We start from the raw sequence: 13,463 nt of genomic DNA on the forward strand, positions 1-13,463 counted from the left end.
GCCGACTGACCCACCTGATCTCCGTCCCCCCAAGCCAAGATTCTATTGCCGTTTCAGGTCATCGTTAATTGCCAATATGCAGTTGAAGTCGCTCCCTGACGCCTTCGGAGGGTGACGTCATTTCAGTACAGGTATCTCCAAGACTGGGTTTAACTTCAACCCGGTGTTGACTAGGAGTGGCGATCTGGACGTCTTTAAAGCCAGCGCTAGCTCCCCGCCCCCCTTTCCCTACCTCCGTTGCCTGCGGTCAAGGGGGAATTCATTTCTACTTTGCCGTCAATTCAAAGGGATTTAACTCCGTGGTCTGTTACGCGAAGTTGTGCAACGGTGATGGAAAAATTAGTTTCAGAGGGTGCTCAACGCCTTTTTTTGACCTCCTCCGTTTTTATAGGATCGGGAGAGAAAGCAAACTGCGTTATTTGCCGAGTAGTGCCATGTTTGTCATTATTTTTAACGAAGGGGGGGGTCTTTACTGATCCTTTGTGGGGCATTCTGAAAACTGAAAGCAGTGTGAGAAATTATTTTGGATCTGCTTTACTGTTGCTTGAGAAAAGCTGGAGGAGCGTGAGACCCAGAAGCTGGAAAATCATAAAACAAAGATTCTCCCTGGGGCCTCAATTTCCCTTTGGTGTAAACTAGTGTAGGCTGAATATTATTAGTCCGTACTCGAAAACCTTGCCATCAGGTTTTGCCTCAGTTGCCGGTTGTAAGCTATTGCATTTCCTTTAGCAGTGAAACAAAACCAATTTACTTATTAGGCAAGATTATGTAGGGGTCAAGAGAGCATGCACAGCCAGGGACAGAACAATTAGCCAGAAAACAAAATGGTTGCAACTGCTAAAGTTCATTTAAAAAGTTACAATCAAGAGTCACTTAATTTTGGTCAAACTGAAGAGCATAGAGTTTAAAATGAAATTAAATATTGCTTTTACCTGAGGAGCACCATGAACCATTGGCTCATTTGTCTTTTCTGGTGATTGGTTTACAAAATGCAGGTAGAAGTGAGAAGAGACCTATTTTTTTTTTCCTCAGCACTTTCTTTAAACAAAACAAAAACAAAACTGACCAGGATGCCTTATGTTCAACTACTGAAATTATAGGTTTTAAAACTTTTCTGAAACTCTTTTGTTCAGAAATCATTTCTGCCTGAATTGCTTTCAGATTCTGATTACATTCCCTCTCATGTTTACCTCAGAGTTTTTTGAAAGTTAAAAAAAGAAATCCCCTTAATCAAATGAGAGAATAAAAACAAGGAATTCTTGTCATTCTCATTTTCTCTGAGGTACTACAGTTCTTCCCTTCTCACTTAAAAAAAAAATTGATCTACGTTAAAACCTATCAATAAAGTGCCTAAGAAATCATTATGGTATGCGGCAGGGGGGTAAAAGCAAGGAGAGCGAGATCCCAATGACTGTTAGGCTCTCTATATTCTATTTCAGAGGAGTACTGGTGGAAGTCACAAAAAAAGTTTACATACAGCAGTCACTCACACCTAGTTCATCCACAGATAAAACCAAAAATGCCTTTTAAATGAAGTTTACTAATTTCCTCTCTGACCTAAATAAAACATGTTTGGGGAAGGAGAGGCTGAATGTGGGCTTCTCATCCATAAATAGTGTATAAAATTAAACTGGACCCAATGTTGTGCTAGAACCATTTTAATATAATTATACATATCTGCCAAATCCAGGAAGAAAAGGTTTATGCATATATAACTTTTCCAGTTAACATCTGCAAGCATAAACGACAATGATCTCAGTTTATAAATTCATCAGGGTCAGAGCAATTGACCAATGTCTCTTTACTGCTAGGCTTACCAACAGTAAATTACAGATGAATTAGTGTCCTTTTGTTTCTCTTCTCTCACTCTCCTTGTCCAGAGACATTCTGTAGTAAAGTTTCAGTGCAGCTCACCTCCAGCCAAAGGTAATCTTTTTAGATAAGTACTCAGTTGCTCTGAATTTGCTTATAATTATAACCTATTTAATCACAGAAGAACCCCTGCAGAGGTGGAGTTCAAGGTTGCATACAATAACAGGAGATCACAGTTTTGAAGTCTAGCACAGATTAAAAACCACAGATGTACCATTTATATAAGACACACACTGATTGTCTCTTAAACTACATATTGACTCCTTATGAACATTATTTTTTAAATAAAGTAGTGCATCTAGGACAATCAGTCGCACAATTCACACAGCCCTGAAAAGTTTTTCAGTGCCAACTACCAGTTGGTCATGAAACGTGAGTGAGCTTGAAGACACTGTCCATTCCTAAGATTCAACCACGGATTGGCTAAAACATTGGAACACCTCTGGCTTAAGAAGGCTACTATGTCCTTCCCTCCTTTCCCTCACAATTTAGTTTTGTTTATTTTTGGTGGTGTTTGGTTGTACATGGCTAGAATGCTTTTGATCACTTTGCAAATCAGGAAAACCAATGATCTAAGACTATGACAGGATCTTAAGTAGACTGGTTTGTCCATTTCAGGTTGCTGGTTGGTAGGCCCCTCTAAGGCCCTTCATTTTTCCTTCTATGCCTCCCGGAACATTGATCAGAAGATGAGTCTGAGCATCATCCCATCTAACTCTTTTAACCAATGCCTGGCTAAAACTGGAATGTCCAGCCCAGTATATTTAAAAATCACCCACAAAGAGGTTCTACGGATCTTCACAAAACCTGGAATTTCCATGAGGATGTCTGATCTTTATAATCCAAGCAGTCAGCATTGAAGTTAAGCTTCCAGGAGGCAGTTTGGTCCTTATAATCCAAGCAATCAGTGGTTGAGTTAAAACCCAAGCTTGAAGCGCCATATCCCTGGGTGGAAAGAGAAGCTGGGGACTGATTGAGATGGCTGGTGACTGCATTGGTACCCATGGGGCTGAGTGTGGCCCCTGGTCCAGGAAGCTGGTGATGCATTGGGGTCAAGTAAGATCCACAGTCCATGCCCCCAAAGTAGGAAGTTGAGCCAGCATATCCTTGACTATAACCTGAAGCCTGAGTATAGGTCATGGGATAGGACCTCTGCATGCAGGAAGAGGAGGTGGACAAGGGATCTGACAGTGGGGAGATGGAAGCTGGGCTCCAGATAGACACAGGAGCACTGCTGCTGGAAATGGCCGGGACTGAGGTGCTAGAGGGGGGAGTGAATTGGCCACTTGTTCCACTCTCTGAACTCACTTCCCGAGCTGGAGATGTCTTCTTTTTGGCAGGTCTCACTTTGTTTTGACCTCCATTCTGTTGCTGCTGCTGTTGTTGGCGGCACTTAGCTCTCCGATTCTTAAACCATACCTTGAAAGGGAAAGAAACTTCTTTAACGTGGTTTCAGTAAGGACAAGAGTGGCTCCCAGATTATAGGTGAGCTAAGCAGACAATCTGTCCTGCCACTGAAAACCTATACTATGGTACTTTTATATATACCCCTGGAATTGTAAGAAAGTGGGGAGGCTCTGTCTAAAAGCACTGGACTCCTAGCCCAGAATAAATCCTATGGCTAAAAATTTTCCCTCATTTTCCTCTCTCATTATTTCACCTCAAATACACACATACACATAGACCCAGTGTTACCATGGAACATTCTTACAGTGGAATACAATGTATCTATGTCTTCTGGAGGTAAACACAGAGGTGAGGGAGAACGATTCTGTTGTTACTAGCCAACAAGAACAGCCTAAATTCAAGGTTTCCAGTCCATCTTCCAGGGAATAACTGCTAATCACTCTACCTTTTTCTCTCAAGCAAGCTCCAAGGAGAAGTGATCCTGTTGAAGATGGGAGGTCTGAAAGCCACTATTTGCTGAAATCTTTACAGTAAGTGGAATGACTTGTATGTAGTTTGCTTTGAGCTTGAGGACAGACTTCTCAGCTCATCTCAAGTCTGACACTGGAGTCTTTGACTTCAGGGTAGTGCCACTCGGCACATGGATTCAGTTTCCTGTACTATGTCCACTGGCTTGTCAATTTAAGCCTCTGCCTGCAACTCTGAAGATTCTCATTACCAGCCCTGTTCATGTTCTGCAATGACAGAGCAGTGTTTTGTGTGTGAGGGGGCCTATCAAAGAAACTACCACCCTTTTTTGAGAGAAACTACAGGCATTTTCTGAGCAACAAGTCCTTAGCGGTCTTCTTGAATGAGCTCAACATATGGGCGTGTTAACTGTGCCACCAAGGCTGAGCATGTCACCACAGATCATTCAGAGCCATTTATTTTCTTTCAGTGAAGACTCGAGTTCAAGCTTCACAAATCCTAAAACTTCTTCCATCTTACTTTGAAAAGTCTTTTTCCTGGTTTGCAGTTCATACTGGTATGTCCTAGCTGAAGGGGAGTCCCAGGTGTGTGTGTGTGTGTGTGTGTGTGTGTGTGTGTGTTTAGGTGCTAAATATTCTTTCCAGAGAACTCTGTATGGTGTTTGCATTTCAGAAAAGTTGGGAGATTACTTTCCCTCTCCAGCTTCAGGTCAAGTTAAGGGGGAGGGGGGGTGTCACTGAGGATATTGCGTTGGTATTTTATCAGCTAAATGGCTCAGAGCTAGCAAATTCTGTTCAATCCCTAAGAAGTCAAAGAAAACACTTTTATTGTGTAATTTCTTTGGTAAGAGCACCAGCTGCTTCTACAGCCTGGTTCTACCACCCAAATGTCGTGTGACCTTGAGTAAGTCATTTACTCCATTTCTTCATGTGTAAAAATATTGGGACTCTCCAGAGCTAAGCTTCTTTCACCCCTAAAAGTAGATGAAAATGGGGTAGGATTTCCACATGGGGAAAGGGAAGGAAGTATTAAAATATTAAGTAACTGTCCTTGAAATCTGCCCAGGCCGGGCCTCGGTTGGCTGGGGACCCGAGAGCTCTAGAATTGTGCTTTATTACTGCAGCAAAATCGCCAGTCTTACCTTACAACTTAGGCCAGAAGGCTCTTGCTTATAGGATTGGGTGGGGGTGGGGGTCAAAAAGGTGATGAGGAGTAATCAGGCATGTGAAGGGGCCTTAGAAGTTTACTGGCCTCCAATGGAGCGCTCAGTTTCAAGCCTTCCTTTGGTCCTCTCTAAGACCTGGGACTCTCCTGGGTCCTCGACATATACCGTGCTCAGGGGAGGGGTGGCACGGTCGGGAAGGATGGTTCTATCTACATCTGCCCTACCTGCACCCTGGACTCGGGCAAGTTGATTTTCAGCGCCACCTCCTCCCGCATGAAGATGTCTGGGTACCGGGTCTTAGCAAATAGAGCTTCCAGCACGTCTAGCTGAGCCCGGGTGAACGTCGTCCTTTCCCGGCGCTGTTTCCGGGGAGTGGCTGCGGGACAAGAAGCCCAGGGCCCTTTAGGGTGGGGGAGCAGTTTCTCAGTCATAGGGATCTCTGCCGGGGCTCTGACTCCCCCGACCCCCACTCCCAGCACTTCCCTCATCCTCCCAGCCCTGCAACCCCGAGCCTATCAGTGTTTTCCCCCCCCCCCCTCCCTGGGCCTGGGCTCCTCCAGCGAACACTGGGTCGCAAGACACACACTGTCCCTTCCAGGGAGGCCCCCCCACTCCACCTGACGTCGGGGATCGCTCCAGCCAGAGCAGCCCTTCGATAGCTAACAAATGAAATAAAAGGAAGCCAAAATCCAAAAACCCCTCAAAATCAACCCCTAAACCACAACACAAACAAAAAATCCATTCCCTGAAGTCAAAGGATCCCCAAGGACCCACAGTTCAGACTGATGGGGCGAAATCCCGGTCCTGCTCGAGATCCTCGCTTTTAGGACTCCAAGGGCCTTTGTTCCTCCATCTTTAAAATGGGGGCATATTTAAAACTTCTACGAGGATTAAAAACAAAACAAAACAAAACAAAACAAAACAAAACAAAACAAAACAAAACACCACCCAGATCTGACGGGAAAGGAAAGCACCCGTAAATCACACCGCTAGGGATTAGAGGCAGAGGGCCTGGAGGTCAGAGGGGAAGCCCCAGACATGGTGGGGAGAATGTAGGAGGCCCCAAGCATGGTGGGGAGAATTTAGGAGAGACCCAGCTTCTCAAAGAGGGCACTTCCGAAGAACTGGGCTTCGAGATATGGGCAGAGGCAGTAACCTTCCTTCCCCCCACCCCACAGTGTGTCCCCCATTCACTCCAGTTAAGAATAAAGCATTCTGAGTTTCTGCAAGTGTTGCGGGATCCACCTACTCCCTCCAGCCCCTATTCTTCCCTCAGGCCGGTTAAGTGCCCTGTGGCTCTGAGCTGCTTCTTAGAAGGAAAATCCAGTGGGGACACCACGCCTGGAGCTGGAGTGGGGCAGCAGGACCGTCAGCCCCAGTGTTCCGGGGGAAAGGGTGTCATATCCCCGAGGCACGGGCGTGGGGAAAGGCGGGGCGGGAGTGCCGCGAGGCTCACTTACCCGGGTAGCCCACTGAAGGGTGCAGCAAGTCCATGCCGGAGGTGGTCAGACTCAGCCCATTGACGGCGTAAGGCGGTTGCTTAAGATAAGACATCATGCTAAGGTTGTTTGGAGGCGCAAAATCGGCCCAAATCGGGGGGACCCAGCCAGAAGGTCTCGCTTCGCCGGGAGTGGACAGATTCAGGGTCCTTGGTGTGTGGGTTGGGAGCGGTTAACTATGGACAAAGCAAACAAACAAACAGAGGTGCTGGTTTACTGCTTCGCAGGCGGCAGCTCTTCCACGTTCCACCACTAACTTAAAAAGAGCCCGGGCTATGCAAGGTAGAGGCTTTTAAAGGACTTGCAACCCACCCCCCCCCACCCCCACCCCCAGCTGCTCTGGAACTAGAGGGGAGGGAGAGAGACCAGATAAACCTGTCTTCCCCACCCCCACCCTAAACTTAAAAAAAAAAAGTACCAGAAGAAAGCAATTACAATCTGCCTTCCCCAAGAACAAAACCCCACGCCTTCAAATGCACACATTGCATTCCTATCCCTACATTTGCATAGGACTCATTGGCTGGCACTAGCTAATTGTCTCAAACAAAACTTGATTGGGGCCATTTGCAGAGACAAAGAACTCTTTGGCTAAATAAATAATGCTGATAACAAAGCCCATTGGTGAGAAACAAAGAAACAATTCAAGAAATCTACCTCTCCCCAGACTGTTGCCTTTCCAAGGCAAATTTTAATTACCTTAGCTTTTTACCACTTTTAACTGCTGTGATCCTAAAATGTCATTGCATTTAACATCTAAAATACCAACTTGCTAATCGACAAACTTGAGAAAACTGCTCAACCGCTATTACTTCACATTTGAAGTCATTTCCAGTAATCATTTTCACCTAATTAGTAGTCTGGGTAATTAGATTTTGAGGTAAGTAACAGATTTATTAAGGTTTTGGAGGACCTTGATTATGTGTCTAAAGAACTAAAGCTAAACAAACAAGTATTTAACTTTTAATCGACACCCATCAAATATTTAAACATACTGCAAAAAAAAAAAAACCTTAAAAGATTGGCACGAGGTTTGCTAGAAATTCTGAAGTTAGAATCCCACCAATCAGATAATGACAGGCCCCCACATTTGCAAGTAGAAAGGGTGTGCATTTGTAGTGCAAGCCGCTTCCATGTTGATTTTGAGGTTGTGGAGGCTGCAGATCCTGCAGGAGGCAAATTTTCAGACATTTGGGTCCTCAGCAACTAGAGCAGAGTTTCTTGTTAATTCCGGCGGCTTTTTGCACATTTTAGTTTTGAAGAAAGTAGATACACAAACACCCAAAGTTGTGAAACTAATAGAATTTCTCCCTACCTTTCAAGTTTTCTACAATCCTATAAGAAAAAGAGCTCAGGGAGGCAAAAGAAAGGAAGAAAAAGAAAAGTTATTTACTTTCTTCAGCTGAGTGTCTCTCACTGCCCCAAGCAAAGGGATCCAAAATGGATGTTAATATGGGCTGACAGTTTTCAAGTCTGGCTTTTATTTGCTTAAAAAAATGGCACTTATCTTGCAAGGATCTCTACTTTGCAACTTTGACACTATGAGAGATTGCTTCAAAATGGCGGATACAAGATTAGGAGAAGTTCCCTCTTACTTTGACAAAGGTCCTACTGAGTTTTCAGGAATGGATTTTCATATTTACATTGCTTTAGAAATCAAGGCACAAAATTCCACAAATGGAACTCAGTCACAGCAACTTCTTCCTGATTTAAATTCATAGCACAAAAATCATGCTTTTCCACCCTCAGATCTAATTCAATGTAATTTTATAAATACCCTTCTCGGAGGACTTTGTACTATCTCACCAATAGAACTAATTTGGTTGCTGCTATAACAAAGACTTGATATTTTCTGCTCTCTTTTCAAGACAGTTAGTTATTTGGAAGCTGTGAAAATAATATTGCTTTAAAATAGTCATTTTATTTGTCTAAATAGACTCCAAGCTGGAGTTTTCTCTTGTTTAATACAATATGTTGGAAAAGTTCTGAACTACTATAGAAAAAAATAAAATCAAAGCAGATGTACACATGAGAAATGCGGAATTGTTCTTACATGTAGAACTCTCACCCAATTAGAAAAGTCTGATTCAGAAAGCGGCACATTCCAACATAAAAAGCAGTAACGGATAGAAAGCACCAGGCAAAGATCCTTCTTGGAGCTCCTCTGCCCTTACCATCGCAAAAATCATTAAAATTTAGGGATAAACTGTTTTCGCTTTTACTATTGTATGCATCTTTAAAATAAAAAAGAAAAATACCCCCAAATAAAACTACTAAGTCCTCTCAGCACCCGGTCTATGCACTCTCCAAAGAAGAGGCCATGGGCCCTTCCATCTAACTTTCAAAGCCCCCAAAGAACACCTTTCTCCCTTCCTGTCTAAGCCGAGCCCAGAAGGGGAAACAGAAATACCCCGTCAAAAATATAAGCTTCACTATGATTGCTCATGAGGTGGCCGCTGGAGAACTCCTACCTACGGGACTGGGTGACGGTCGTCCGGCGAGTCCCCGCAGCCGGTGGGCGCCCGCACCTCCAGGCGCGAGTGCCTCGGTCCGGCGTCCCTGCCCGGCAGCCCCGCAGTCCTGGCGCCCCAGGTCCGGCTCCACTGTCCGCCCCGGCCCGCGCCGCCTTATATCTAACGGTCAATTCGTGCAATCTGTCGCTCTCCCCCCCTCCCCCGCATCCCCCCCCTTGTTTTTTTTTTTCTTCCAAGGAGCCCATCTACCAGTTGCTGTGTCCTCGCTCAATAATAATTACCTCGTCCAAGAATTAATTATAATAAATGTTTTCTTGATAAACTAACGAGATAATCCGAGGGGCACACGTCCCTTAATTACAGGCCGCCGAGCTCAGCTCTGCTTCTCGTCCGGGCCGATTAATTTTCTGCATGATGGAAAAGAAACAAAACTACGCGGACTGGCGACTGGCCTGTGGCTCGGAAGACAGCGAAGAGCAAGAGGAGAGAAAGAAAAGAGGAGAGATGTGGGCACCGCGGAAACAGCCGGCGCGGGCCTCCCTCTCCGGCGAACTCCAGTGAAAGTTTCTGGCCTCAGGGAATCGAACAGCGCTGCCACCCGCGAGGGAGGGAGGAAGAAACGTGCCAAAAGGGTTGGCCTTGACTATTAATTATGGTGAGGAGAAAGCCCCAGTGTTAGCTGTGTGAGGAGAGGTCTGGGTGTCTACCTTCCTTTGGGGGGAGGAGTTTCCTCTCCAACTCGTCTCCTGTGCTAATAACTTTTGGTGCCTGGAAAAAGTCCCGAAGTGAGTGGGAGAAATCCTGACCCCGAAGCTCTAGGACGGAGGGGAGGATTTCCAGGAGCGACTGCCCCCGTCCCCTCCCCAAGTCATCCACCACTCCAGGATCAACGCAGCTCGGCCTTCTGTCCCCATACCCCACTTCTGTCTGTAAAGGAGGAAAAAAGCCAACTCGTTGGAGTTCTGACGCGGGACTGGGATTTCAAAAAAAATGTGTTCTGAAATCGGACTGTGATTTCAAGAGAACGCATCAACACGGAGACTTCTCTGGAGTTGGCGGCGTGACACGTCGCCGAGGCAGGCTGCTGGCGGAGACCTGATGGTCCTCCCTGGGTGGACCGAGAACGGAGGCTGGGCCTCAGGGCACCCCTCGACCCCGGCCCGGCCCCACGACACTCGGTTGTCCCCGAGCCCGGGAGGGGAGCGCGCGAACGCGCACGCAGGGCCCGGCGCTGCCCCCGGTCCAGAACCGCGGAGGGGGCGCCTCCCCCAATGTAAGGATTCCTGTTCCCGGCCCTGCCGCGGCCTCGGGCGGACCAGGGGCCACTCACCAACACTTCTGCCAGCCCCAGGTGTTTGGGGAGGGCTGTACGGGGCGGGCCCGGAACCATCCCGGGCTAAGTCACATCGCAAAACGACTCTCCTGCTCTCGCTCGGCCTGGTGACCCGGGTCTGGGACCACGACAACCGGGGATGGGGGAGTTACTGCACTCCCAGGTTATTGTGGGGGGAGAAAAGTGGTGATCAAAAAGGAAAAGGAGACCTGGTGGCCTCTGGAGAGGCCGAGAACGGAGGGCGAATCTTGGTGAGCTGCTCTTGGCTCTGGGGAAAGGGGACCGGAAAGAGAGCGGCGAGCGCCGGGCGGACTAGCTCCCGGCCGCTCCACGCCTCCTCGGTTATCCGCTCGCGTTTCCTCTCACGTTCATTAGGGGCAGGCAGGGGGCTCGAGCTGCGACCGTCCTCACCCGCCGATCGGAGAGCGAGTCGGGCTTCGGGCACGCTGGCTCTAGAAGACGCCTATCTTATTATTATCCATCCATCTAGCTACATCTGCATCTTTTTGTCTCTGACTCTGAAAATGTCCTTGAGATCAGTGCAAATGACCCAACCACATCTGAGGGCCAAAACGAAAAATAGCAGGGAGAAATGGGCGTTGACATAAAACAAAACCACAAACAAAACCCGTCCAAAACACCCCACATTAGCCTCGCAGGGTTTCCACGACGTTTGGCGGAAGCGGCGACCCCAGGAGCGCGCTGCCTCCCCTCCTCCCACTCCCGCCCTCACCTCCAGATCATACATTTTTCGCAATGATCGTTACTACACCTAAAAATTTTACGAGGGAGAAAAATACAGCATGCTTCGGAAGAACTCCACGTTCGCAGAAGTGTGTATCAGTCGGTCTACTGGAGGTACTGGGGCGATGGTAGTCAGAGGGGCACATGGATATGGACAGGCAAACAAGACAGACGGAGACTTACCTTACAGCAGCATGGGAAGTTAGAAAAAAATTAAATTATCCTTCAAAATTCCAAATAGCCCGCTATCCTAAAAGAAATCAAGAGTATTGAGTTAGAAATCTTGCAGTCTTCACCCCTCCATAAAAAGTCAAACAACGAAAAAAAATTTAAAGAATAGAAAATGAGGAAAGTAGCTTGAGTTCGAAACACGCGTGGGTCCCTCTGTGATACATACAAAGTAGACGTGATGAGGGCTGTTCTAGCGATTTTTATTTTTAATAACAGTGGAGGCTGAGTTGGAGCTGAGGTCGGTTCCGCTCTCAGGGAGATTTGCTGAGAAAGCGCCTCTCTGGCAACTTTTTGACGCAAACTCTCCAACCAATGGCAGGGAGAGAATGATTGACACATCTAAGCCAGAGGGAAAATAATAAAAACACACAACAGGGGGAGGAAAACAGGCCGCTGCTGCACGGGGGGACGAGCAGGCAACAAATCCAGGCCTCCGACATTACCAGAATGTTCTTGAAAGACACTGGGCTCCCCTTAAAATATACATTATGGGCCAGAGCATGTGAACTAATTGTATAATTTAAAATGATGGACAGGGAGACCTCCCTTACCTTTCTTCTCCTTTTCTTTTCCTTCCTTTCCTCCTCCCCCCCCCCTTTTGTTTTGTTTTGATTTTAGGGAAGAGGAGAAAGGAAACCCATACAATAAGATGGAAAGATAAAAATATTTATGGAAATGCTGGAGAAGAGCAAGGGTGGAGGTAACTGAGTTATCGCATCAACGGCAGCAATAAGCATGTAGATCAAACGCAAAAAACAAGTCAGGCTGAATCCTAAAACCACCACTCTGCCATTTTAACCAGGGTCAGACCACGCTGAGGGCCAGAAAGGGTAAAAGAAGGAGGCCTGGGAGTGAGGTGTGGGCGTGTAGGCAAGAGAAAGATACACAAGTCCCAGAACAAACTATTTTCAAAAACTCAGGTCTCTCCCACGCGTTGCGCCCTTATAAATATTCCCTGGTCCCCGAAGCGAGAGACTCGGACTCCTGGTATCTGCGCAAGGTTTTTAGAGTTTGAAGGAGTCCAAGGCAGCCTGCAAAGAGCACGAGCCGGGGAATCTAACCTCAGGGCCGGTTTGGGGAAACAACAGGAGCCAGGTCAGGATTCGGGGATGGAAGAGGGGTCTGGCTGGACACCCAGGGAGGGAGCGAATGCAGGAGGCCTGCGCTGGAAACAGTTTCCGCGTTAAAACAAACGCTACTCAATGCCCGCCGGCGGGGTCTGGAACTAACAGCCCGGGCTGCCCGAGCCGGGGGCTGAGAGCCCGGAGGCGGGAGAGTGGCGGCACCAGGGGACCCGAGCCAGAGAGCGAGCCCCAGCCTAACTTTAATGCCTGGCACAGAGAGCGGGACCCGACAGCTTTCAAACCGATCTGAATCCCTTGAAAAGCAGCAGCAGATTGGGCGGAGGTGGGGGGGGGCGCAGAAGAGGACCGGCTGAGGGTGTGTGAGTGGTGGGTGGGGGGAGCAGAAGACATTTCTTCCCTCACAACTCCCAATGCCAGAGAAGAAAAATAAAATCTCTTTCTAAACCCCCTCCCCCTTCAACCACCACCACCACGGCAAGTGGGCCCAAAGAAACAGCTCGCTGCCTTTAATTTGGGGACCTATGTTAATGAAGTTGGTAATTAATTCGTCGCTTTGTTGTCGGTTCTTATACTGTATGTGTAATCAAATGTGGCCGTCCTTGGGATTTACAGCAATTAACGAATTACGGGAGTGCGCACGAGGCAGCAAGCGCTCGGCAGCCCGACTGGGCTCCGGCTCCCGCGCGGCCTGGGGCTGGGCACTCGGCGGCCGCGGCCAGCCTCGCAGGTGTCTCTAGAGCTTTGGGCCCCCGCGTCCCAACGAGCCCCCGAGCGGCCCCAGGGTCAGCCCAGCAACTCCCGAGCCCTCAGCGCCCGCTCCAGTCCGAAGAGACCCGCTGGCTGTCGCGTTCCCAGGAGTCGCGACTTTCTGGGGTTCCGGGCTGGGGGGGAGGGTGAGTACAGACCTTTTTTTTCTCACCCCGCCCCCACTGTACAGAAACACTTGGCGACTGCTCCCCCCTCGCCCGGCCTTTAATTGGGGGAGGGAGGGGAGAGCGACAAATGCCCTAGGCGGTCTGGCCCATCGGTTGGGAGCACTTGGCCAGTGCTTTCGGTGAAGGAAGGGCAAATCCACCCAGATCCCCCGAACCAGAGCCTCCTTCCTACCCCGAGAAAAGACAGTGTTTCTCCCAGTTTGATCGCAGTGATATTTAAAGCATCAAAGAACGAAAAAGAAAAATGGACGTT

The 13,463-nt window shown here is 47.9% G+C and overlaps 1 protein-coding gene across 2 annotated transcripts; it reads right to left on the reverse strand.

Moving 5' to 3' along the window:
* Nucleotides 1–1,656: 1,656 nt before the first annotated feature.
* Nucleotides 1,657–11,449, reverse strand: OTX2 (orthodenticle homeobox 2). 2 transcript variants are annotated; one of them, XM_073894878.1, is made up of 5 exons: nucleotides 11,357–11,406; nucleotides 11,143–11,209; nucleotides 6,373–6,587; nucleotides 5,137–5,288; nucleotides 1,657–3,291 (listed from the first exon to the last, which is right to left on the reverse strand). In XM_073894878.1, exons 3-5 carry the CDS (start codon nucleotides 6,467–6,469, stop codon nucleotides 2,671–2,673), a joined length of 870 nt encoding a protein of 289 aa, XP_073750979.1. In that variant the 5' UTR covers nucleotides 6,470–6,587; nucleotides 11,143–11,209; nucleotides 11,357–11,406; the 3' UTR covers nucleotides 1,657–2,670. The 2 variants fall into 2 exon arrangements, with proteins under 2 accessions (XP_073750979.1, XP_025726296.1); XM_025870511.2 differs by lacking the exon at nucleotides 11,143–11,209 and having other exon boundaries at nucleotides 11,357–11,449.
* Between the last annotated feature and the right edge of the window lie 2,014 nt (nucleotides 11,450–13,463).

The sequence above is a fragment of the Callorhinus ursinus genome, unplaced genomic scaffold (assembly GCF_003265705.2).
Source record: "Callorhinus ursinus isolate GAN/ISIS: 27379988/994484 unplaced genomic scaffold, GSC_fseal_2.0 scaffold8, whole genome shotgun sequence".
Taxonomy (NCBI): Eukaryota; Metazoa; Chordata; class Mammalia; order Carnivora; family Otariidae; genus Callorhinus; species Callorhinus ursinus.

Bases quoted from the DNA above. Each gene is read 5' to 3' on its own strand.
- OTX2 (XM_025870511.2), bottom strand. From the start codon at position 6,469: ATGATGTCTTATCTTAAGCAACCGCCTTACGCCGTCAATGGGCTGAGT. The intron at 5,289-6,372 runs GTAAGTGAGCCT...CTTGTCCCGCAG, and splicing joins CCCTTCAGTGGGCTACCCGG to CCACTCCCCGGAAACAGCGC. The intron at 3,292-5,136 runs GTAGGGCAGATG...TTCCCTTTCAAG, and splicing joins TGCCCGAGTCCAGGGTGCAG to GTATGGTTTAAGAATCGGAG.